Source organism: Anopheles marshallii, chromosome 3, assembly GCF_943734725.1.
Source record: "Anopheles marshallii chromosome 3, idAnoMarsDA_429_01, whole genome shotgun sequence".
Classification (NCBI taxonomy): domain Eukaryota; kingdom Metazoa; phylum Arthropoda; class Insecta; order Diptera; family Culicidae; genus Anopheles; species Anopheles marshallii.
The window spans coordinates 65,595,619-65,621,857 of NC_071327.1; the positions used below are offsets into that span (position 1 = coordinate 65,595,619).

The 26,239-nt window shown below is 44.9% G+C and overlaps 6 protein-coding genes across 6 annotated transcripts; 2 read left to right on the top strand and 4 right to left on the bottom strand.

The window, feature by feature from the left end:
• Positions 1-306: 306 nt before the first annotated feature.
• LOC128716355 (uncharacterized) lies at positions 307-7,458 on the bottom strand. The gene is made up of 14 exons (XM_053811275.1): positions 6,900-7,458; positions 6,652-6,808; positions 6,253-6,479; positions 2,715-2,831; positions 2,496-2,633; positions 2,219-2,353; positions 2,077-2,138; positions 1,885-2,012; positions 1,691-1,810; positions 1,423-1,568; positions 1,022-1,336; positions 795-935; positions 492-692; positions 307-410 (listed from the first exon to the last, which is right to left on the bottom strand). Exons 1-14 carry the CDS (start codon positions 7,456-7,458, stop codon positions 307-309), a joined length of 2,550 nt encoding a protein of 849 aa, XP_053667250.1.
• Positions 7,459-10,652: 3,194 nt separating this feature from the next.
• On the top strand, positions 10,653-11,921 carry LOC128715108 (zinc finger protein 623-like). Its single transcript, XM_053809990.1, has one exon. The coding sequence runs from the start codon at positions 10,653-10,655 to the stop codon at positions 11,919-11,921; it is 1,269 nt and encodes a 422-aa protein (XP_053665965.1).
• A 79-nt stretch (positions 11,922-12,000) lies between these two features.
• LOC128713033 (uncharacterized) lies at positions 12,001-12,753 on the top strand. The gene is made up of 2 exons (XM_053807895.1): positions 12,001-12,262; positions 12,368-12,753. The coding sequence occupies exons 1-2, from the start codon at positions 12,001-12,003 to the stop codon at positions 12,751-12,753; spliced, it is 648 nt and encodes a 215-aa protein (XP_053663870.1).
• Positions 12,754-13,575: 822 nt separating this feature from the next.
• On the bottom strand, positions 13,576-18,356 carry LOC128716114 (chaoptin). Its single transcript, XM_053811034.1, is given in 4 exon segments — positions 13,576-16,710; positions 16,810-17,613; positions 17,732-17,876; positions 18,169-18,356. Coding segments are annotated over 4 exon segments (4,272 nt in total).
• A 4,305-nt stretch (positions 18,357-22,661) lies between these two features.
• Positions 22,662-24,490, bottom strand: LOC128713484 (uncharacterized protein CG4449). Its single transcript, XM_053808343.1, has 7 exons — positions 24,451-24,490; positions 24,094-24,390; positions 23,948-24,028; positions 23,630-23,874; positions 23,412-23,534; positions 23,033-23,330; positions 22,662-22,960 (listed from the first exon to the last, which is right to left on the bottom strand). The coding sequence occupies exons 1-7, from the start codon at positions 24,488-24,490 to the stop codon at positions 22,662-22,664; spliced, it is 1,383 nt and encodes a 460-aa protein (XP_053664318.1).
• Positions 24,491-24,844: 354 nt separating this feature from the next.
• Positions 24,845-26,081, bottom strand: LOC128713034 (E3 ubiquitin-protein ligase FANCL). Its single transcript, XM_053807897.1, has 3 exons — positions 26,007-26,081; positions 25,032-25,949; positions 24,845-24,961 (listed from the first exon to the last, which is right to left on the bottom strand). The coding sequence occupies exons 1-3, from the start codon at positions 26,079-26,081 to the stop codon at positions 24,845-24,847; spliced, it is 1,110 nt and encodes a 369-aa protein (XP_053663872.1).
• Between the last annotated feature and the right edge of the window lie 158 nt (positions 26,082-26,239).

Sequence of the window (26,239 nt, forward strand, 5' to 3'; positions counted from 1 at the left end):
TTTGTACATTTTGTCGATGTACCGATTTCACACTGCGCTTTTTCCTTAATGCCATGAACCCATCCCATTTCCCAATGTTTTACACGGTCTCAACAGACGAGTCTTTTCGCTTATGGTCAGTTATCATTCGCAAGACAACCGTTTCTCCCACACTGCCACAATCGGTCGTAGTTGACTAACATGCAATCGAGTGATCTTCGGTACGCACACATCAACACGTACACAAAACAAATGCGATCACTTACAATGCACCGAAAGAAGTACACGAGTTCAATACATTTAATCCTCTGTTTTGGCTGCAACTGATCATCTCAGAACGCTTCTCATTAGCAGCACCGATAGGACGAAGGAATAAAGCTGCATGTGACTCGGGTGAAGTTTAAACGAACTGCTCACCTCACCACATTTACCTTAAAACAAAAAGAGAAAATGAGTTTACTTTCTGGTACAAGAAAAGGTTTGTCGTTTGTTTGTTGGCACAAGTCACTTACCGTAGCTGGTAATATTGGCTGGCATTGATCTGTGCTGGGCCGACTGCATGTTGGCACGGTGACAGGTGTCCCCGACGAACAGTTGTACGTGATTGCCTTCCATTGGCACATAACTGATACACACACCATGCTGAGAAAATGAGTGCTTTGCAATAATGTACGTCGTTTGATTTTCCTGCCAATGACCATGACAAGTGAATACTGGTAATGAATGAGAAAAAAAAACAGATTTATTAATTAATATTTGTCTATATCATTAATGACTAGAAGATATAGTGTTTCTTTATAATTTGCATTACTTACATTCCTCATCATCGGTTTTACATTTTGGTTTGACTTCAATTATGCTATTCTCGTTACATCCAACTAACAGCTGCCGGTTGGTGTTGTGATTAATGTTACATCCTCCCGCTGTTTCGCGACGCAATCTGCCGGAAGCATTGGCTGTACAACAAAAGAAAAGTAAACAAAATTTAGTTTAACTTCCACGAGGCAAAATTTTCATTCACTCATTTCAAAACGATGCTTACCGTCACCTTCGGAATGAAACGCGGTGTACGTATCATTTCTGGACTCGGCCGCTGTCCGCCGAGATCGTGGAAGGAAGGATCTTCGCTTCGCTTCCAATCCCATGTAGCCGCCTACAATACCGCCGGCTGTTCCGGTGGTGCTACCACTAATGGCGCTTTCCTGGTTGCGGTATCCGACCACGTCCCAGTGTCGATGCGAGCGAGCTTTGTTGTTGTGGTTGCGTTTATGCCGTGAAATAGACGACGTAGGCATAAGGAAACCTTTCATCATATACTGACCCTCCAATGGACATAGCTGCGTTTCAGAATTATTTGCTGGACGAGGAAGAAAAAACGAAAGAAAGATTAATTATTGCATCCGTTCGTTTTGCTATCTGCTGTGTATCGTGTATGATACTTACCAAGCAAAGTAACGAACGGTGTTCGATGCACGTCAAAGTTTTCAGTCGTACATGCATCTTCAAGCCTAGCTGTCGGTGTTCCCATTTGTAGCTCGGCTACGTGAGTATCTCTTCTATAGAACATGACACACATAAACCCAGATTTGCTGGAAATTTAAAACAAGGCAAAGGGTGACCAAGTCAGTTAGGACCAAGGTACAGTTAGGATAATCAACAATCAACAACAATATTTTGCGTTATAAATATCGCAACGATTTCTTTTACTCACCATCCCATTGTGTGATGCACAACGACCATCATTTCCGAGGAAGTTTGCTTGTTGATTTGCTCGCAAAGGGATCGAGCTACCGTGTGGCCATTTGGTTTCTTGATGTGCAACGAACCATCACTGAGAGAAGGCAGAAATATTTGATTTTTTTTCATTGAATACCTCCAACAATATCACCATCAGTAGACACTTACCTAGCATCGAATACGTAATGTGCACTGCCCATCAATGCATGCCAGAACCGAGGACCTTTGAACCAGACAGGAAAGTCGCAACGGTCCATTAGAGGAGCTTTCTTGAGTGTCATAATCCGGGAGCCAACCTACAACACGGAGGATTGTACATTATAATTATGTCTCAAACATTCTTTTCCATTTCCCACATACCTCAGCATTTTCCAGTCCGTTACACGTAGCATCACCGGACTGTGCCAGTTTGTATTCTGCATCTAAGAGCAATGTGGAAAAGTTATCAGGTGTAAAACGTTGTGGTATACTAATATAGGAAAAATCCCGCAATAGGGCTTACCCGAGCCACTCAGCTTCTCGTATACGAAGCATCTAAATCTTTCTTCATTTGACGTGGCATGATGATGTGAAACCAGACCCACCAAATAGCGTGAATTGCCATCCTTCCACCATGCTAAGCATGTTAGTTCTTCAACTGTAAACATTAAATACATACAACGCGAACAGTGAATTAAAGCTAGATTTTACTGTTGCAATCATTATTGTACACAACAAACCAAGAAGGCAAATAAATTATGTTTTTCATAATGACAGACTTCAATAATCTTCATTCTTACCTGTGCTTTCTGTCCCAGGTACATCAGGGCATGCCTGAAAACTTAGCAGTAGTCTACTGTCTTCTGTACACATTTCCATATTCGAGACTGGACTCCTACATTCTCCATGACCCCGATTATAGGTGAACGTATAAGATCCTTAAAGGGAAGAGGAGAAACATTTCCAGTTAAATTAAGATTTTTAACCTCAGATCGATACCCGAACGCACGCATTCTTACCTGACATTGGACATTTAATTGGCTCTGGATTTATTTTAAACATACTGTACAATAGAGCATCACCCGGGATTTGTTCGCAAAGGTAATGCAATGTTTCGCGACCCTTACATCCCATGCCTGAAAGTAAAGTTTAATGTTGGCCAATATTTCGTGGGGAGGTTTAAAGAGAACAGAGAAAAAAAAAGGAATGAGTATATATATTAAAGAAAAACGGACACTTTCGCACAACATTTTACAAATAGGAGGGAGAGGAACATACAACTAAAACAAAGAGAACCAAAAAACAAAGGAAAACATAAACCAACCAACAATAAATGAAAATATGCACACAACACATCACAAATAACTACGGTTACATTTGAAAGGAATTAGAAAATCTTGCACCGTTGTTGCGATATTATTGGCCATTTTCATTGTTATCAAAGAACACACACACAAGCGAAGGTTAATTACTTGCATAAATGTTTTAGGATTTTCTAACTCCTTGCCATAACCACGTGTTAGAATGACTAAAACAGAATTTAATAGCGAAGAATCACGCGATCGAAGAATAAATAATGATATTCTGAACTTCACAAAAAGTGTTTCACATTTGCCAAATAATTGCACCAGTGTGCCGTATTATGGATTTTAATTACTATTAGAAGGGTATATATCAGTGTACATACTTCGTTTTAGTCATTCTTTGAATTCCTACATACATTAATCAAACATATGGTACACGTTAGTAAAAAAAATAAGCTACACTGTGAAGTGTTCATAAAACAGCCCTATGACAGAAGACGAGTTAACGAAGTAATTAAGTGCGAAAAATAAAAGAATTAGGTTTTGAAAAACGTCCACTATCGAATGTTTTGTAAGTAAGGCAGTTTTGATGCGTTTATCTGTGAAACTCCATTGTCTAAACGTGATGCAAATCAATATCAACACGTATTAGATTGTGGTGCAATGCATGGCGATAATGCATACGGGTTTTTTGGAGGTGATTAATACAAGCTCTATAACAGGGGGATTTTCCGCGCATGCTACCTTCGAGAGCATTTTGAATAACTGACAACATTCATGATTTAATAATGACTCAATAATGGTTTCATAACGGTTGAGGCCACAATCTATTATTTGAGCAGCGCCTAAACCTTCAACTACGCTCTATGGTCCCATCGCCACTTGTACAAAAACAGTAAATTCGCTACGTTCGTATAATGTGTGAGGAAGCATCTTGACTAATAAGAAAACGTGATTGTTATATGTTATGACAGTCTATGTTTCGGTTCTATATTTTATGTACTGTAAAGTGAATCCAACAACAACTTGCCGACTCGATGGCAGTGCCGGCAATAAAATGGAAAACAAACAAAAATTCTTTTCTCCTTATGCCCTAGGGTTGGGTGGATGTGGAACAACAAAGGAAGGAAGGATGTAGTCGAAAGCAACAGGAACGGGAAGTCACATCTCACACTTTGCAGCGGGGTGGGTGGCATCTAATTGGAAAATCGATCATTGGAACTGTTGCTGGCCAACTGTGGCTCACAAGTAACCCATTTTCCGTTTAGTGCGTTCTCGCATAATCCAGCGTAAATAGTATTAATGCTAGCTTCACACAATTCTTTCTGAAACTGTTCACGTTCAATCAATCATTCAATCATTTAATCAACATTAGGTAAATTGAAACAAGCGCAACATTCGAATGAAAACGGAACAGAACGAAAAAACACAAGTTAATTTAAATAAAAAAAGGTGGGGGGAATAATTACATCGGGCAAACCCATCCCAACATTCAGTCTGTTACGTTCAAATAATTTTGTTGCAAAATCGTTCTTAATCGTGTAATTACTATACGATCAGCTTAATCAATGCGACCTGCTCTGAAATCGACTAGAATAAGGTAACAAAGTCACTGGTTGTGTATAAGTTATATTATACTGAATTAGATAAATCATTTTTAAATGGATCAATCTTTAATGTTAAGCTAAAGTTTTTGAGCATCCATATTTGTCCGCATTATAATCGTGATTAGATTATTTTTATTTCTTTTTTATTTCAAAAGGGAAAAGTTTTTGTTTGTTTTCAGTTACAGAAAGCACACAAAAAGTTTGCTGCATAAATAAAACAATAAAAATCGTATAAAGGTAACACAAGGTAAAATTTGCCAAACCAAATATGATTCAGAAGACATTGTTACACAAAACCATAAAATCATAACAATAACAGTCAAAATGGTGTGTATGAGTGTGGTGATTCACGCAACCAAATAAAAAAATAATCGCGATTATTGGCTGACTTTGTGTAGGCAAGATGGGTATCGAGAGATGGAGCTAACTGATTAATGCTAAAATAAATGGTGGTAAATAAAGGAGAATGGAAACAAAACGAATAATAAACGAAACAAATCACGAATGTGGCCAGCGAGCAGTTGTGAATTTTCTATGTAATGTCCTTTACAGTCTACTAAAAATGCCATGTTTTATAAAATACTACAAAACGCTATGCGGTAGTTGGTTTAATTTGTTCCATGGAATTGGCTATACTGTTATTTGTGGCTAGGTCAAACAAATGTACTGAGACTGTGTCTGAAATATTTTCAAAACGAACCAATTAAAGTAATATGTTTTCCACTCATATTCTGCATTGTGCAATTCGCAGGTTCAAGGCCACTCCGTCCCATGGTCTAACCAATAATAACTGGTGTTAGAAACGAACGAAATCTATGGTGAACTAAAATAGAAAGCAATGAAGTCAAATAAAGCGAATAATGCCTATTCGTGTGTGTTTGTTTCTTTTTGATTAATTCTTATTCTAGACACATATTTGTACAAACATCAGGGAGCAATTATTCTGAAGTTTGCGACTGCAGAAAACAAAAATTTATCAATCGCATTTACCAAAATACCACAATTCAATGGTAAAAGTTTGGATGGTTAAGGTGTGTTTTCACATGTTGATGGTTTACGTCACACATCGCCCGCACTGATCCACCGCAGGTGAAACAAAAATGCTTTCACAAAATCATGGATAACAAGTGGGCTTCAAAAAAAAAACGAAACCTCCATTACATTTCGTTTTGACAATAAAATAGAAATTCTAGCTCTGGTGCAGTTTCTGCAAAACCGATCAGGGTCTTCTGTTAAACAAAAATAAAAGGTAATTGTAGAGAGAGATAGAGAAAGAGAGAGGTATAGCGAAACATAGCGAAGGGTTTTCAATGAACAATGACCGGAGTGGTGAATAAAAACAATAATCGGGGACGATTCGGTAAGGTGGTATAGAGTAAAAAGTCATGATTAGTGGAGGCGGTAGCAGTAGAGGTAGTAGTAGTAGTAGTACTAGTAGTAATAGTAGAGTTAGTTGTGATAGCATTAAGTTTAGTTAATACTAGGTTAGTAGAGTATCGTTTTTGAGAGCAAAGAAACTGTCTTGCGATTCTAACGAAGAAATAAATAGAGGCGAATGAAAAATGAAAAACGGAAAAACACATTAAAAATATAGGAATATATCACTTATAAAAAAGATAAAATAGTAGTTTGTTTCTGTTGCTTACAATTGTCGCTATCTTCATTGGATCGCATATATGGATCCGATGACGATATTCTTGAATGCCCGTTCATGTTGGGATGAGCTAAGCCCCGATCACTTTTTAAAACGCTATGAATAGGCATTGCAGCTGGATTCAACTGGCCTGTATAAAAATCTTCACACTCACTTTCTTTATACTGGAGTATGTTTATGTGCTTCTGATAAATTACAACGCACCGGTGACATCCTTTGCTGCACGGGAGCGAGAATCGTTTTCCATATCGTGGGTTGCGGTTGCATCAACCATTTACCGATTTATCGCATTGGTAGTGAAGAAAGCAAAGAGAAAATAGAGAAAAATAAATATGTAGACGTTAATTTTATAATTTCAAGCAAATTACTCCAACTGTGCTGATATGCTTACCCATTAACTAATAAAAATTTATCGCCTTCACTAGCAATGCACCGGCCCCTAGTACTTAATGTGGATCCTTCTATTGTAATTGGCTGTTGTACACCGGATTGAAACCATTGACCTTCCCATCGTTTGGGAAATGCACACCCCGTTCCACTTTGTAAAACTATTTAAATGGCGAAAGAGAAGAATTATTTAGCCGAATTGTACGATTGCCACCAGGTGAGAATCATCTGCACACGCCAGTTCAGTCTTACCTTCCTGTTTCGCTGCATCACAGCATCCTAAGATCAAGAACAAGGCCAAACATATTTGCACAATACTTCTATACAGTAGTTTCGTTCTGGTTCTGTGGTGCGAGGGCACAGACACTAGTGTTGACTGCTGATGATATCGCTCTGGAACCGACTGTATAAGGGGGGTGGTGGTGTTGGGGGCGATGGTGGGAAAGATACCATTACAACAGCCATTTTCTTCCGGTGCCTCTTCTGCCCTTCTTCGGCTGCGGTGACGCATTTCGACCCCATCATCATAGACGGCGGTGACGGCCGGAGGAGTGACCACCAACCTTCGCCGTCTTCTTCGCCGCTGACGCGTAGGTGTGAAGGTTGATATCGTGGTGCTGGGTATACTAGTGCTAGGTTGTGATTTTGCATCGGTCGAAGCTGAAGCAGCAATCGTAGCAGGAATGTTAAAATAATCACAATCAAGTATGCCGTTGAGCGATTCCCGTACACATCCGACGGGGTGATAGTTGCAGCCGCTGATAAGTTTACGTCGCGATCCTTTTCTGTGTTTCTGGATCATGCTGTGCATTTTTGGGTGAGTGAGTTTTCTGGAGCACTTTGCACACGGATACGTTTTCTCTCACTATCGACCCACTCCCCGCACACAACCTGCCACCTACCAGGAGCAGTAGGTAGGCAGGACGACCACCGACGTACGGCAGTACGCAGGCAATGGTGTTCGGTTGAGGTTTGTCGGGAACCGATTTGGCAACGGAAATAATCTGCTGATTGTTGCTGCAGTTGCCGTTTTGCTGGCGAAAAGATATTTTTGCACCATCAATCTTTTTTTTCCCTAAAACGGGCACACACTCTCTCTCTCTTGCGCTGCTGCTGCTGTTAGCTCTTAGTGAAGGCCTTTTGTTATTTTTTTCTTCCGTTGGTGGTATTTGCTGCTACAAGGACGACAAGAAGGACCGTTTTTCCTTTGCGTTAATGCTGCGCTCTCACACACTCTCGATTCTTGCACAGTTTGGTGTAGTGGTGTGGTGCGATGTTGTATCGATGTTTGCACCCGCTTTTATGCTCACGGCTTTGCTCTTTTGCTTTCTCGAGGAACGAAAAACGACCGTTCTCTCTTTCGTTCGTGTACGGCAGGATTTTCTTGCTCGAATGTATCTTTTGTGCGGCTACGATGCGTGTTCACCTTCTTTTTTTTGTTGCTTTATCGTATGTTGGTTGCGGTGGTGGCGTTCGTCTTTGAGGGATGATAATAATTGGGGTGCATTTTATACATTCCCTTCACTGCCATCACCGGGGGTACACCGCAACGAGAAGCGCTATATTATGTGCGAAAAGAGATACGGGAAAATTGATATTAGCAAGAGAGGAATATTTGATAACGGCCAAGATTCTACAATGATTTCTGCGAGAAAGTTCGCGGATGCATTTGCCACTCATTTTAATCAAAGGACACACGCGGCTGCAGAGAATGGTTACACATTTTACAACAGTTTCGTTCACAAAACTGTACCCAAGTGTTCTCTCATTCTCACCATTTTGGTTGCACTTGATAAAAGGAAGAAAAAAAACCTCCTCCGATCGGCCATTGATTTGTTCCGGTTTTCCCAAATGCAAAATTCGGCTAGGATGATGATTACTGTGGTAAGGAAGGGGACGAATGAATACACGCAACTGACGCAATTCAAAGATCGTTTCAAAAGTTCTGCTTGACGACGGTATATTTGATGCACACTTGATGATTTCGCCTTTGTTTGACAATTTGTCCTTTCATGGGATTCTTTTGACAATAGCGCTGCTTGGGATTTGTACATTTACTATAGCATAACGACCGCAACAAACAGACCGTCTTTGCGTGTTCTACATTAGTTCTACACGAAACACTAATCGAATTCTAGTCTCATCCGTGGAGACCGTCCACACTTTGCTTTATCGACATCTTTTCACTACAATGAAAATTGACACTTGCCTGCCGAAGGCCTTTACTACCCTCTCCACATCATCATCCATCCAATTTGTTGACGCCCCGATACGGTTTATACGATTCATCTCCGCATCATTCACTGATCACTCAACCACACTTTTTCCTCAAGTTGGTCTATGTTGGTATGTTTGTCGGGTGAAAAAACCAACCTTCAACTGGTAGCGAACCTACATTTCTATCATAATGATAATGATAAAACAACTCAAACCGTTTTCGATCAAAGATGCGCAAATTATTCGGTTAGAACTTCAACCACTGCTTCTTCTACACCGTCGTGTGTCCGCTGTTGCTGCGCTCTCAATTTTCATCCCGTTTGGCATCTCGTTTGGGAGAGTCGTTTGCTCACCATTTGCTCACCTTTTGGCCCGTGTCCCGTTCTCGCATTCGCGTGTGATACCGTTCGTACCGTCCCGCTCGCTCGCTCACACGATCCCTGCTAGCATTGGATCCCTGCCGCCATTGTTAATTTTTATATTAGTATTGATTTTTCCACACACACTCGGCGCTGGTCGCGAAAATGGTACTTTGCCCTGAAATTTTCTTTTTCCCACTTCACAAGCACTTGCAAGCTACGGGTCTGGGTGTTGCACTTGAACTCATTCAACTTTGTATCATTTTTTCCAATTTCTCTGGCATGGCGCTACATCATTAAACATTCACCTGATGTTCCAATTTCACTGTTCACAAACTTTTCCAACTATGGAACGGCTGCACCAATCTCATGTCCGCAACGTAGAAACTCGCTAGAGGGCTATCTGGGAAGAAATTCCTTTCCGGGGCACACAATATGGTAACTGTACTTTGTTTTATCTGAAATTATCACTTCCTTCGTCAGCACCTCGCGATATGGTGTGCAGTGGAGAGTCTACAAACTATCGGTGCATTACCTGTCACCCAGCACAGCACAGTCGAACTACACACGCACCGAAACTGTGTGACGCAGACGCGAACTCCGTACGCTAGGGCTGAACCATGAAGAAATGCTGCCGCTCTTTATCACATCGAGCGTTGCTTACATTTCGTGCTGTGATACAAAAGTCGATTTTCAATACACCGAAATAATAAGACGATTCCGTTAGCCTGTTTCACACACCCTCGTTTTTATCACTGCCATGAAAATCATTAATTTTCTATGACAGTTTTGCACGGCAGCTGTCATTGTGTGTTATATTTTAACCAAGGCCTAGAAGTCCCATAGTTCATTCTGGTCGTTTGTTTTCCTATAGTAGATTGAGTGCGAGTGAAACAGATATAAACAAAAGAGAACCGTCGGAACTCGTGTATGCACATGCGCAAACGTTAATAAAATAAATGCGCTTATCGTACAAAATGATTCACACGATTATCACCCTCAACAGGGTTTTGTTTCCGTCGAATATTCATTTCCAAGCATTCATTCGTCGCGACATATGGATTTGAGTATGCTCACACTATCACCTTTTTATATTTATCTTGGTTTTTCGCTTCTCGTTGTTTGACGTTTATGACACGGTTTTGTGAATTGGGCCTTTGTTCAGAATTATTTGGTGTTATTGTGTTTTGTATCAATAATCATTATCCTATTCGTCTTACTATGATTTTAATTAGATTTATGAAGTTTTTGTAACATTCTGAAGCAGATAAATGGAAAAGGTGTCGAGTTTATGAACAGTGTTTTGTAAACAGTAGGTAACGAACGAAGGTTGTTAATATATGATCAACCAAATGATGCCTTTCTGAACGTGTGCCAGTATGTTTTCACTTTCTATTATCTCACCTCCGCAGGTAACGTGTCGCAGTCAATGGAAGATAATGATAAAACGACATCCTCAAATCAATGCTCGAAGCGTGTTAGCTACGAATGCGAAACTTGTTGTAAAACCGTCTATTCCAAGTCGCACAAACAGTTCCACGATGAAGTACACCGTACTAACCGTTATGCATGTACCCGGTGCAACAAAACCTATGTACACAGGCGTGATTTGGAGCTGCACCACAAGGTGCACAGTGCACCGGGTCGTTTCCATTGCACCCGATGTAGGGCCAGCTTCGACAGTGCGGCACATTTGCAGGCACACAAAGAATCGAAACATACACCAAAGGAGAAGTTCGCATGCGAATTGTGTCCGCTGAAGTTTACCCTAAAGGGTAACCTCACCAAACACCTCGTAGTGCATGACGGTAGTCGTTCGTTTTCGTGCGATGAATGTGGCAAAACGTTTGTACGCACAAATGCGCTAAAGCATCATAAGTTGAGCCATCGTGTGAAGCGTTATCAATGCCAGTCTTGCAGTAAAGAGTTCATCGATGCACGCAACCTTGAACGGCACCTGAAAACCCATTCGCGATTGGAAGGCTTCAAATGTTCGATCTGTGGCATTACGAGTACGCGCAGGGACAATATAGTGCGGCATGCAAAAAGCTTCCATCCTGAGGGTGATCTCAAAGTTATCGTGCTTGCGAACGGTAATATCAATAATGGCGAGATAAAAGCGATCAAACAGGAAGCACTCAAGAGCACTAAACCGGTACCGTTCACACCGGCAAATCGGATCAGCGTGATACAGGTGGTTGGAACGCCAAAAACGCCAATCACGTTGGTGCCGTCGGATGATGATTGTACGCTCGTGAACAGTAGCTCTCCGGCCCATGATCCGTACCAAATCAGTACTTTACCCACAGCTAGGCAGGAAACACCAAAATCCTCCTTCAATGCTCGTCTAGACAATCTAGAATTGTACCGGAAAATCTTAAAACCTGCCACTACGCAAAATAGCAGTAGCTACAACACCAGTGCCAACAGTCGAATGACGGAAGTAGGCCAAACAAACGTCAAAGCTGATGATAGCGGCACGGTTAGAAACGATCGCGTCCCATCGGCCGAACTCGTCAGTTGGCATAAACCAGTCGAAAATACGGGCGACGGAGATGGTGGGGGCAACGGTACTACTAATAGCAGCAGCAGCGGCCTAGGATCTATTAATAATTTCTGTGAAGTTCACTGGCGTAAGCGTACCTCGCAGTACTTTATTACCAGTAGCAAGGCGCAGAGAGACCGTTCGATTGTGTAGTGTGTGCAGGTTGAAATACACCGTCTAGAGTCTGTGCTTGAACGAAAAGCAAAAGGTTGCAAAGCCTCCCCCCGGAACCATGCTCGATCGGAAGACAACAGATGCGGATGCGGAAGATCAGCAGTACATCGCAAGTTTTATGAAAACAAAAAAGTGGCGAAAGATTCTGGAACTAGGGCAAGATCTTTCACCAGCTCAGCGATCAAACTATTTATGGGCCTGGCCCCTCGAACAGGACGTGGAACGGTTCGGTGGCACACTAAATCGTTACGGCATACAAAAGATTGCTAGTGTAGGTTGTGGTACCGGTTTGCTAGAGTGGATCATCGGTTGCGCAAATGGTAAGTAATGATTATTGATTAATTTGTTATAAATATGTGCTTTATTAAACAATAACATTACCCTCAATATAATAATGTTGATGTCTGTCCTGTTTTTTCCCCCAGACACCATCAGTGTTGTCGGTGTTGAGATCGATGAGGAATGGTGGAACTCCAAGTACGCACCCGTTCGATACATTCCATTAGTCTTCGTCAACGGAACGGACAGTTCGGTTAGGGAAGTAACGTCCAACTGGCAGGACGAACGCCTGGATGCACTTTTATTCTGCTACTTCAACAACGGCACAGCGTTCGAACAGTATGTTAGGGAGTTCCACGGTCGCTTCGTAATACTGATTGGTCCGGGCAGTGAAAAGGGTGTACATACCAATCCTTTACCTTTAGCGCCCGGTGAGTGGTTTTGTCGCGATTGGAAACTGGCGGATCAGTTCCCCATCGGAAGTGAAAACATCAACTGTGTTGCGATCTACGAGCGGACAAATAAGACGTGAACTTAAAGTGGAACTTTTGGGTAAATATATATATTAAAATAATTTAAAATATTTAGATACCAACATTCATCAACGAAACGAAAGAAATCAAAACAAGGATAGAATAGTTACCAAGACATCACCTTCAACAATTCAATTTTCTTTCATTTTCGAAACATAACAAAAGCAATATTACTGCAACCTGTTGTCATTAGTTCTATTTGTTTATTATGCAGATTTACTTACAAAGCCCGCCATTTCGCTGTAATCTCCTCACTATCTAACAGGCCAGATCGATCACTGTTACCCTACTCGATTGGCAGCACCAAGAGGTGAAAAACGTTCATTAAATACGTTCACTAGAGAGTAAAATTATATTGAGCATTCTTTACTGGTGGTCCCCTAGAATACGGCCAACGGCACAAACCGAAACCAATTCTACCGTTAAAGCCGAACAAACGAAGAGAAGATGAAAGTGATGAGCACGATAGAAGGATCGTTCTCTAAAGGAAGAAAGGTGGCGTGTAAAACCGGGAGAGTTCCCTATCTTCTAAACAGGCGCCCAGTAGAGGCGGCGGCGGCACAGTAAGACAAAACATGAACAATAATAATTGCATTAATGATTAAAATCACACACACACACATACGCGCATACACACACATGCAAGTACATGATACATACACTTTCACACGCACACACAGATACACAGGCGCACAGTTTTCGAACTCATTGGTAGAGCCGATCGGGGGTGAATTTTGGGACTTCCGCGACAGTGGAAATCGCAGCTGATACTTCCTCCATCTTGGGCGACGGGATCATGTTGAATTCTTCCGGAACCCGCCTCATCGATACACCTTATCGTCCTGGTACACGATATAGGGATTGTGGGACGAGTGGGTCAGCGTCCCAGGACCGGACGACTGCTGCTGCTGATGGTGTAGCGCCGCCTGGCTGGACATGAGCGAATGGTTCTGATACTGGTACGGTATCCGGCCGATCGTTGAATAGCTTGGCCGGGCCTGGGTCGGTGAGCCGTTCGGTTTGTACGGCAGCGTGGCATAGCTCTGCGCGTAAGGCGGTGCCAGCGTCGGATACATGGCCGCCGGTTGGCCCTTCTTGCCCGTGTAATTCACCTGCAGCGTACCGGGCATACCCATCGGCATCGGATGACCACCGCGGGGATGATGGTGGTGGTAGCTGTCGTTGTTCATCTTCAACCGACAGATGCAGATGCAGATGATGAGAAGAAAGATGAACACGACCACACCGCCAACGATGCCAATGATCAGTGTGTCGTCATTCGCGGACGGCATCTTCTTCAACGGTGGCATCGCCGCTGACGCAATCTTGGACTTGGAACCCTTCGTGCGGGTGGTCGTCGAGGATGACGATACGGGCGGCATGCTCCAGATGATGTCGTGCTCGGTGGTGGCGGCAGACTTCGTCATCTGCACCTCGGACGTGTAGTTGTAGAAGCTGATCGTTGGCGTAGTGCGTGTGCCGGTGCTGAGGACGGTCCCGGTACTGGATAACATCGGCTGGGTGGGGTTGGTGGGTGCCTTGCTACGATTGTCACACACCAGCTCGATATCACCAACCTCGGTAAGCAGCTTGCCCGCGACCGGTGCCGGACTAGCGCACCGTACATCGTTCACCTTCGTCGCCAGAATCCAGCGACGGAAGGCCCGGGCCTGGCAGTCGCACCGCACCGGGTTCGTTGCAAGTCCCTCGATCTGGATGCTGTTTTTCCGATCATCCAGCGAGCTTAAGAATGGTTGCGTTAGCGTGCTCACCTTCGACCCGGCAATACTGAAGTCGATGTGCGCTGACCGGGGCAATGGCAGCAGCAGTGCCGGCGGCAATGCCGTCAGCGAGGTGTTGTGGAGTCGCACCGTGAGATACTTGTTGCGCAGACCAGCGAACGCACCGGACGAGAGGCTCTGGAGCGCGTACCCATGCAGACCCAGCGTGTGGAGCTTGGGATGGTGTAGTACTTGCAGCTGATCCGACTCGAGATTCGCATCCTTGGCCTCAATGTCGACCGCAGCCAACGCCGGCAACTCCTGCACAATGCCCTGCACATCGATGTAGCCCAGCTTCGCGTACTGATATGCTTCCAGCACGGCGAGGTCCTTCAACGGCTTGAATGCGTTCTTCTCGAGCCGTGCCAGCTCGGGCAGCTGCCGAATGTAGAGCTCCGTCAGACCGTCCAGCCGCTCGAACGTGGCGGCGGTGATCGTGCGGATCGGGTTGCTCGAAAGATCGAGATACCCGAGCAGCCCCAACTTTGGCCAGATATCGCGCAGCCCATCCGCATCGGCGATCGCGTTGTGGGACAGATCTAACCGCTCCAGCAGCGTTACCTTTTCGAACGCTTTCGGGCTTACCGCGGAGATGTTGTTGTAGGACAGGTTCAGGCTGCGTAGATACGGTGTCTCCAGAGCCGGAAGCTCCCGAACGCCCGTGCCGGCTAGGTTGAGCGAACGGACCGTTTTCGGCTGACCCAGCACGGTAGCGATCGCTTCCGGTGTGAGCGGATTGTAGGAAAGGTCGAAGTGCTTGGTGTTGATCATCAGCATGTGGCCAGCGCGCGGCACCTCCCGGATCATGTTGTGACTCAGGTCGAGCGTCTGCAGCGTGTCGTGCTGATCGCCGAAAGCCGCAACCGGGATGCTGACCAGCTTGTTGCCGGCAAGCGAAACTCGCTCGAGCTGCTGTACGCGGCTCTTCGCCAGCACCTGCTCCGGCAGGCTGCTCAGCTTGTTGTCGCTAAGGTCGAGCAGCTCCAGGCGCAGCGTACCTTCGAACGAACGTTCCGACAACCGATCCAGTCGGTTTGCGGCCAGATCGAGGATTTGAAGCTGCGAAGAATTGTGGAACGCCATGTCCTGCACGGAGTCAATCACGTTCGACCGCAGGTAGAGCTCACGCAAGTTCACCAAGCGTCCAAAGTCGAGTTGCTGTATGGTGGTGAGCCGGTTGCCTGAAAGATCGATCACTTCCAGATGGTCCAACCCGGCAATCAGCTCAGGCGGGAACACCTCCAGCCGGTTGTGTGCGAGCAGAATCTTTCTCAGCCGCGGATGTATCTTCAGCGTGTTGGCGGTGAAACTCTTCAGCATGTTGTGCGACACATCGAGCAGCTCGAGCGCGGTCTCCGTCGTGAACATGTCCGCGCGCAGCTCTTGCAAAGCGTTCTGGCGCAGGTTGAGCGAACGCAGATTGACCGTATTGACGAACGAGCGTGGACGCAACTGCTCCAACCCATTGTCGGCAAGCGACAAATCGAACAGATTGTTCAGATTGAGGAACGTGCCCTCCTCGATCACCTTCAGCTGGTTGTGATTGAGCAGCGCAATGCGCAGATCGGTGTTGTTGTGGAACAGGTCGGCCTGCAGCATCTTCAGCCCGCAGTGGCTAATGTCGATCACCTGCAGCTTGGTCAAGGGGTAGATCATAGTGCGCGTGACCTGCCCGATGTGCTCGTTGCCGCTCATGTTCAGATAAAGCAGATTGTTTAGGCTGTGGAACGAATCAATCGCCAGATCGTCGATACTGTTCGCGCTCAAGTCCAGCCGGCGCAGCTTCGGCAGCACGATCTTCCGGAGCGATGCAATCCGGTTGAACGATAGTTTGATCTCCAGCAGCGTTCCCTCGAGCCCTTTGAACGTATCCTCGCCGATCACCCCCAGACTGTTGCCGGAGATGTCCAGATAGATAAGCTTGCGGAAGGCGGCAAAGCTATCGCCCGGCAGCTCCCGGATCACGTTGCGCGACAGCGACAGGTAGCGTATGTTTTCCGGCTGTATCGACTTCAGTATGCTCGACGATAATGCGGCCACGCGGTTAAAGTCAAGGTACAGGTTCGACAACTTCGGCAACCGACCGAGGGCACTGCCCGGGATGAAGAGTATGTTGTTGTCGCGCAGGATGAGCGTTTGCAGGTTGTCCAATCCTTCGAAGGCATCGTCTTCGATCTGTGGTGTAGAAAAGCCGGGAATAGCAAGAAGAAAAAAAACCCCATTAATCTGACATTATGCGGGGCACCACAACTCGTGCCGCTTAGTGTCACTTACCGTACGGAGCGAATTAAGGCTCAGGTCCAGATACTTCAGCAGTAGCTGCTCGCGGAACGTTCCCGGCAAGATGGTGGCGATCGTGTTCCGGCTGATGTCTAGAATTTGAAGATTTTTCATCTGCGCTAGGTGGTTCGATTCCAGCTTGGCAATATTGTTGAGCGACACGTTCAGCACCTTCAGCGACACTACCGACCCAAGCGCTTCCGACGGGAACTCCGGCAGCAAGTTGTCGGAAAGGTCGAGCTTCTGCAATATATCCATCCCCGCCAACGCACGCTCGTCGATGTGGCTGAGTTGATTGCCCGCCAGCAGCACCTCCTTCATGCTGCCGAGATTAGCGAAGGCTTTCGATTTGAGGCTGCGAATGCGATTGTTGCGCAGATCCAACCGCTCCAGCTTGTTGGCGAAGTTGAATGCGTCCGGTTCAAGCGCATCGATCCGATTGCTGCGCAGTGAGAGCAACTTCAAGCTGGTCAGGCCCTTCAAAGCCGCCACCGGGATCGTGGTGATCTTGTTTTGGTCTAGGTAGAGTTCCACCAGCCGCCGATTGCCATCGAAGATGCTTTCCTCCAGTGCGATTATTCGGTTGCCCGATAGGTCCAGCACCTTGAGCGCTTGCAGGGCCTGCAGCACATCGGTGGAGAATATGGGGTTGAGGCTGTCACCGAGCAGATTGTTTGCCAGCCGCAGCTCGGTGAGATATTCGGCAACACTGCCGAACAGCGCCTTCGTGCCGAACGTTCGCAGCGCATTGCTGGAGAAGTCCAGCTTCCTTACGGGCGCATTAAGAATGGCCAGATCCTGTATAGAATACCAACCGAAAACGTTAACTGTACACCGCTCAACGAACCGTGCTGGTGCTTGGTTTCAGTGGATGGAAAGATGCTCTCCAATGCGCGTGCGCTTACTGCACACTTACCGGCAATGTTTGATGGCCGCTGTTGCGTTGCGAAAATGAGATGATCGGAATGCCGCTCGGAAACGGGGCTGTTAGCGTCGTCCGATCGCAGTTCACGTTCACGAAAACATACTGGCTGTTGTTCCCAGCGGTCTCAATGTTGCATCTACACCATTGGCAGAAAGATTAAGCCCGAAGAAAAGAGAGAAGAAAGAAGAAAAAAAAACACCCCGCCACGATCAATAAGTTTGGCCGTGAAAAATGCATCGATCCGAATGGACCGAAAATTGCCCACAATTCGGTCTGGCGAAACGGATCGGGTGTGAAATTTGTAGGCCAATAAGCGGACCGCACCACACGACGGCTTAATGGACCGGGTTTTGGGGGGAGGCTTTTTTTTTTTTGGTGGGTAGGTGGGACGGACAGGGGATGGCCAATTCAGCCAACAAAACACTTACCGGCACGGTATTTTAAGCAGCGCGTCCAGATCGGTGCACGGGCGCCACGCACACGAAACGGAAGCCAGGGCACACGCGAACAGCACCAAAAGCCCGGGCAAATTGTTAGCAATTATTGGCGTCATATTTGGGGTGGTATTGGCCGGCTGTCACACACGCCTGTTTTTTTGGGTGCGGGAGAAAGGCATTTGTTTTATTATGAACAAAGCGCGTAGAAATGTAACGCACGAAAGTGTAAATTACTAATTTAAAAGGAAAGGTGAATTGGTTAAAACACACAAAAAATCCCAACAACTGGGCAATAAATCGACACCGCTCATTGATCGGCTGCTAGTGGTGGCGCTTTAGCTGTTTAATGTAATGCAATTGCAGTGAACCAGTGAAGTGAAAAGGAGTTAATTTATGGGGTTTTAAAGGGGGGTTTTTTGTTGAATAGTTAAAAACATTGTGCAGCACGTGTATGAAGTGCGCGTGATGTACGTTATTCTTCGGAATGCAGATGGCGATTGGGAGAATACCGTGTTTCATACGATTTAATACGCAAAAGTACACTTTTTGAAAAAAAAGCTGTACTTGTTAAACTAAAGTGCCCAGCATGTGGTAACTGGGTGTCAGGTGACAATTGAACAGTGACTTTAATGGTAGGAACTAGTGTGCATCTGACTCAGATTCATAAATCAGAATGAATCTTGGAATTTGAAGGCATCCAAAGGTGCTTGATCCCTGCCACTGCTCGGAGGATTATTCATGAATCTTTGGAGAGTCTGATTTGGGTGGCTCCACACTAATGATTCATATGAATGACTCTTCCTGAAAAGTTTCATTAAGCACAACACTACAAGAAACCCTTCGTATTTTGAATGTTCAGGGGGAGTTCGGTTTTATTTTCGTTGTTTATGTTGTGTTTTTTACAAACAAATGACAAATTAGATTAAATCTGTGCTTAAATGGTAAATGATAAGAATATGAAGATTATATTGTTGTACAAAATTTTGAAAAAAATAGAAGGAAACAGTAAAAAATTTGTATGAAAAAGATGAATTTCTCAGATATCTTGAATTCTAAGGATGACTCCCTCCTTCGTTTTGGCCGTTTCCTAGAAGCATTGCAACGTATGCAAACTTTGTCGCGTTTTCACAAATATATTAATATTATAAAACATTTACTTGAAATTCAAACTCTTCGTTCAAAGAGAACCACTTAAGTACATGATAAACTTCAAGAATTGCTCAAAACGAACGCTAAAACTATCACTTATAATGAAATGGAAAAGGTCGTCTGCTGCTGCTGACACATAATATGTGAATTCCACACATAATATACAACGATTCCAGCGTATTAGCAGCATGTTTCTCCAATCGCCACGTGGAGTAAACGAAGACATTTCAAAATTGTCACATCACCTTTACAATGCCAACACCATTAGGCGGGCAAGGGAAATTGCGTGTATCTAACACCCGAACATTCGCTCTTCCACGGGGGGGCCCCCGCACACTGGACAAACAAACCTCCGCCCCGATAAAACAGCAAACAAAATGTCCCAATGGTTCAGGCAGCCTTGATTAGCATATTTTTAGCGTATCGATTGTGTACCGTTTGGGGGGGGGTATGGAAATGTGGCAACATTCAAGCCGATTTCAAGGCCGACCACATCGCGGACGCGCACTGCAATTTCGTTAGATGCTGTGTGGGTTCTGAAGAACTTGGCCCCATGCCTCACAGCACCACTGTGTGTGTGTGTGTGAATGGGGGGGCGCCACATGCCTTGTAGATCGAGACAACAAACTTGGCGACTCAGGGCGAGAAAAACTGTGCACGAAAACGCTTAAGCGTGGCCGACGGTGGAGAAATCATAAAAGGAAATAAATCGATTTTCACCGTAGGGCGGCACCGTAAAGCGCACATTTTCCATCGATCACGCGCTCTGATAATTCGTACGTAGCAGCAAAGAATTAACGCTTGCGTGTTGTGGCATGCGTTTAGAAGAAAAAAAAAAGCAAGCGAGCGCTGTGGACGATCGTGTCACGATCAACCGTATGCAGCGAAACAACGGGGGAGTGGGGCGAAACCTCACACAGGGGTCTAATTATGTTGACGTTGACGCGTTCGTTACGCACCGGTCGTAAGATTGTTCAAATCCAAACAGTGCAAATGGACGAAACTGTTACGCCACTGTCACATCGTACTGCTGTATGCGTTGATCAGGCGCAGAGAACAAAAAAAAGAGCAAGGTTTGGTTGAGCAGGTTGGGATTGCGTATGAATCCTCCCGTTCGGGAGGATGACCTGCGGGAGGATCGTGAAGATGCTCGGGAGGTGAAAGAAAGCAGAAGAAGAAGGGTGGACGGACGAAACAAATAATCTTGAATAGTTCAATAAAGCGTTACACAAGCCTCTCCGCATACAAGCAGGGGTTTCTCGTTTGTCCGCTCGTTGATGTCTTTCTGCTGTGAATCGCCTGGAACGTGCGCGAGAGCGAGTGAAGAAGAGAGTGAGAGAGAGACCAAGTTGCCTCACGCACCCGCATCACCTGTTTCGGGCAGCATCTCATTCACAGCTTCTTTCTTTACTTCCCTCGTCACACACACACACACACATGGGCGCAAAAAAACGGTAAAAGAAAGGCAACAAAAGAGAGAAGAAAAAGGTATCTTTTCTCTCTTGCCGCGACGATGATCGGGCGGCTGATGATCGTGCGGAAAGGAGAAAGAGCGGCCCTCGCGCGCAATCCCTTCGTGGGACCGGCTGTGTGTGTGTGTGTGTGTTGGTGTTGACCTCAAAATTAAATGAAAATAAGGAGCGAAAAAAAAGGCATACAGCCGCGAGACGCACAAAACACTCTCCGGAGGAAGGCGGGATGGGCTTTCCGAGCGGCGACGCGGGCCACCGTCTCGCATCGTTTTGTTCCCACTCACCCCCTCGGAGGCGTTTCTGTATACCCCACAGGGGAGGTGTTGTTCCGTGGGTATGCTATGCATGAAAAATTCGAAAGTGGTAAACTGGTTATACGAAGAATTCGATAACGAAGGGGACTTTCGACGGAAGGGATGAATGGATGGATGGATGGATCCGTGGGCTAGATGATGATGATGACGACGACTGCGATGATGATGATGGGATGCCGTATCTCGGCATGGATTCCGATCGGAATGCAAGATCAATAGTGTGGCGAATGACGAGCGTTGATGATGCTGATGTGTTCCGCAGGGACGCACGATCATCTCTCGCTCTAGCCTCACACACGGCACCACCTCGCACAACATTGCAAACGTCTTCCATTGTGCGTGACACTGCTTTCTTTTCACACACAATTTTCCTGTGTATTTCTGTGTACTTCATGCAGCAATCAAAAACACACTCATATGGAAGTTGGCACTAGCAGCACTAATATTACGCACGGTCTATATGAGGTTAGGCTTGTGTTAATATATTGTATAATAGTGGCACATCAATTCACCAAATCTTACATTTGAAATAAACACACACACACACAGACAGCTACACCGATCGTTTGACTTCCTTTGTACGAAGCACTGAATGTCCGGACGGGAATGCTTCGGAATTCGTCCAAACGGCACCCGCGCACTGTTCGCGACCCGGAGGCTGAATTCTGTCTGCGCACCAAAGGCTTTTTTTGGTTTATTTTTTACTAGACCACCCGAAGAATTCCTCAACACCAGAACCCGTTAGATGGCGGGCAACCGCGCGAATCGGTGCTCAGTTTTGTTGGCTGGCAGCGCTGGGCAGGTTGTTGCACACACTGGCCACTGGTTTGCGCACACGCACGCAGATCCCGATTACCGTAAGATGGTGGCCGTAATACGCTCACAGGTGGCCGCGTTAGACGATCTGTACACTCTCGCCGCACGATCTCGGACTGGCTGGTCGTCGATCCATTCACACTTACAGCAAGATGCGAACTGAGCGAATGGTGTGACTGGTCGGGATGCGAGAGCCCTAGCCCCGTAGCATGATTTGGGGGAGCCAATATCTTGGCGAGTCGAGCCCGCCAGATCGCTCTCGAAGTGAATGGCTCTCTTAAGATGTACCGCCGCCATCGTTCGAGCCCACGCAATCCGGTAACCCAAACACACATGCACACGCAGGCCGACTTTTTCAGTGTGTTGGTGCAAACAGACCTAAGGATGGCGTTGCTTTTATGTGTATTACCGAAACGGTTATGGAGTTTTTTGGTGTGCATTTTAAATCATAGAACATTTGTTATTTATGAATTTGCTTTTTAATTGGATTTATTAATACTGCGAATGGAATTTAAATACATCCCCGAAGAGCAACAACGCTTATCGCTTGCAAAGTTGTTCTTGGTTCTACATCTGAGGCTCATTTCCCTGTTACTTCCAATCGCAAAAGTTGCATAAAACCAAATATTGAACATTGTTTTATAAATTTAACCATTACCTGCCTACTTTAGGACCCACAGTTAATTCAACTAACAAAAACATTGCAGCAAAACACGATGGGGCAGTAAATTTATCACTTTGCAAAACGAATGTCGAGTATTTCGTCTCCTTCAAGGTCCAGATCCTCTGGTTTGGAACTGTTATCGATAAGCTCACCGTCAAAGTACAATTTAATGTCTTTCGGTGCACATTTCAGTTCTTCCGCACATTTGATCACCAATACGGACATGGTTTGCTGCTTGTCTATCTGTAGTCGTAGCGGTTGCTTTCGTGTTTCCATCTGTATCTTTAACGAGATGGTGTTATTGTTGCTGGCGGACGGTGCCATTGCAGTGGGAAGGCCCGGTGCTTTACTCCTGAAAATGCGACCAGCTGAAATGACAAAAATGTGATGGAATTGATTCTTTGACGATAATCGTTATTAGGACTCTTCTGAATACCTACATATAAATTGATTTGGTTTGTAGTTGATGGAATCCGGCGTGTCGTGCGGGTACACTATGCGATCGTCCAGGTTCAGGAAAATGCACGAGCTATCGGCGGACTCCTTCGCAGCCAGCTGCGCGAACATGTCGGCAAATTTTTGAAACCTTCGATACTCGAACATCTCGATGCCCAAGGTCCATTTTACTTTGATGCGCATTACATAGTTTTCCGTCTCAAACGAATTATTTGCTTTACTGGGATTGTTTACCTGGCCAACGAACTCCGGCATACTATCGTCATCTGAATCTAACGTTATCTGCAAATGATACCATTTTGGGTTAGGTTTGATTTGTCGACACTCACAGAGGAGGATAATTACGGATCGTGTAATACGCACAACGTTTGATTGAGATTCAGCTGCGTTAGAAGCGTTTGTTCTGCTACGTCTTGTAACTCGTCCGCTACTGAATAGATTAGTTGTTTGCATCGGTACTGGGTCATCATCACAGTCCAACGAAATCTAAAAGGCGTGAAAGAGATATTTGTCAGCGAAAAATTTGGAATGAAATGATGAGTAACAAATGAAAATACAGTATTCAGTGTGGGATAACTTACAATTACCGGCCCACGTACTTGGTTCCTTCGTATGCTAGTCCGTGTCCGACTTGAGCCCGGTGCGGGCTGATCTAAAGACTCAGGCTGTAACACAGATTTTATCCTTTGGTCTAGTTGCGTTAATTTAATTCTTACTGCATCTATTTTTTTTTTCAACTGGATCAGTGCTTTTGCTGTGACGGGAGGTTTTCTATTGTAGCTATTGTTTAGCGTAGAGAAGCTTCGTTTTATCAGCATTGACTCTCCTAAAAAACATGTTAACAAGGTAAAGTAAACGACAAGGTTTCTTCATGCTTATTAACTGCATATTCTACGCACTGTCCTTCAGCAATTCCTTCACTATCGGATTTCTAGAGTTGAAGATAGAATCGAATAAGCGGAGGAGCAATTGCATTTCCTCTGGAAGGATATAAAGGAGATGGTTTGTGAGCATTTGAAACGACCGATTCACACACTCTACTTGCCTGCTGCACTAAGTAACGTCATTGCCGTCAAATCAACAACGGAAGGAGCTGGCGCTGGAGTTGAAGAGACTGGCACACTGCTACTCATAGGTGAGGTAACTGTAGAGGCTTGGGTACGTTTGTTGTTGTTGGTTTGAGCCGTTATGCTACCGCTTTTCTTTTTTACGGTTTTATTTTTCCCAGCAGTTCTTGGGCTTTGCCGCCTAGAATCGTCATTACTCAAGGAATCGTTTGCATTGCTGCCGCGTCCTGTATCGAACAGGATGCTGTTCGATGATATGTTGTTTTCATCGTAATCTGTAAAGACAAAGGCGTCTGTTAGGTAGTTGAACACGTTGAAGAACCACTATTGCTCACTATCTAAAAAGCTGTCCAAATTCCCAAAAATATCGGCCATGGTACAGAAGCGCGTAAAACTTGTTTACTCGAATGGAATTCCGTTGACAAATTGTCGTTCGATGTTGAAGGCAGCTGTCAATAAGACAGTTGGTTTTTATTTTAAATTAGACGTTAATGAAACAATAGAAAAATCGGTAAAAGATTTGTGTAGTACAAAAATTAAACCATTCCTCATATAATTTTAATTTCTACCAATCTATGACCAACTCGAGCCAATAGTGCAACAAATATGTCCAGGGTAGCTTCAAACCCTATAGGGGGGGACTACAAAAATCTTTTGCCGAAAAATCCAATCCATAGCAAACAGTATAAAGCAAAGAATTGAAAATGTGGCAACTTTATTTATTCCCCTTCATTTCAGCATTTCCAGTATCTCGTCAAAGCTGGACGATATTTTGTGTGTGCAGTACGGACAGTTGCCTATAGAGATGGTAAAAATTTTCTTGCTTTCACGCTGAGCAGAAAACCACTGAAAGCGAAACAATGGAGAATGTATGTGTCACAATAGTTAAATACAAATTATTTCAACTGTATCTTACCTCCTTTAGACAGTGGATATGAAAAATAAGGTGGCATTGTTCGTTATCACACGAAATTATCGGTACTCGGTCTTCTGCGTCGTGATAATTCATGCATATCCCACAGCTTTCCTCACTGGACGGCAAACCTAAAGACTGATCGCCTGAAGGACGCATTGGGAAGGCGATGATGTTAAATATGCGCACCAGGTTGGTGTACACGTTACATTCAGGATTCCAATCGTCCTGCTTTTCGTCGTATATTTCTCTCAGCTTCGCCACTTGTTTCGTTGGTCCGAAAAACGCAATATCCACGGCTGCTGGTTGCAGCGGATGGAGAGATATCTTCAGAAACGTTTTCTGGTCGTATTTAAAAATTCTACACGTGGTTTTGGTGTCTATCGTTGCAGGAAGGATGACGTAGCACAGTTCGTCGATTGTACTGAGATTGTTGTAAAACTCTTCTAGCTGCTCGAGTGTGTCCAGGAACACCTGCAAGTGTCTTTGCAGTGTTGTCTGTCTTTTGAAGATCTCGCACACAGCAAGCTCGGGAAGAGTGTGCTGGGCAACTTTGAAGAGTTCCCCTCCGATGCGGTCAATAGATAGCGAGTGTTTGCCGCTACTCTCCAACTCCGTAAACTCTACGTGCATCAGGGTTTTGTTGAACGCTACTTTGCACCTGTATTGGTGCTGAATAGCTAACAATGCCAGTGCAAGATTGGTCAATACAGTGGTATCTTCGAATGAGACAGCTGATGTCCCATTGGGGAGAGCATTGGTGGAATCCAGCATGGCCAAGAGATTGTGCACAAATTTATCGACTTGCAATATAGATGAATGGTCCGGTGGCAACGAAATCGGATGGTTCCCGCGGAATACTGTCACGCGATGGCCGGTTGTCGTAGGATAGTTTGGAAGGTAGAGCTTTATTTTGTACACCTGTAAACCGAATCTAGAATAAACATGTTGACTACCGATTTTTAAGCGCCACATTACCTTCTTGTAAAGTCCAACAAAGTGGTACGGCTGTAGTTGCACTAAAAATGGAAAATTCTGCAGAAATTCGTTCATTTTTCTTCTGAACTTGGATCGCTGTTATTACATACAGCAAACAATTTGCCGGTTGTTTATGTGTATTGACATTTTGCATCAAACGAAGCTTGCTGACTGCTGGGCTGAGTTGTCAAAATCGCCACAGACGGTGTACGACGCATCCTGGCGAAGTAAAA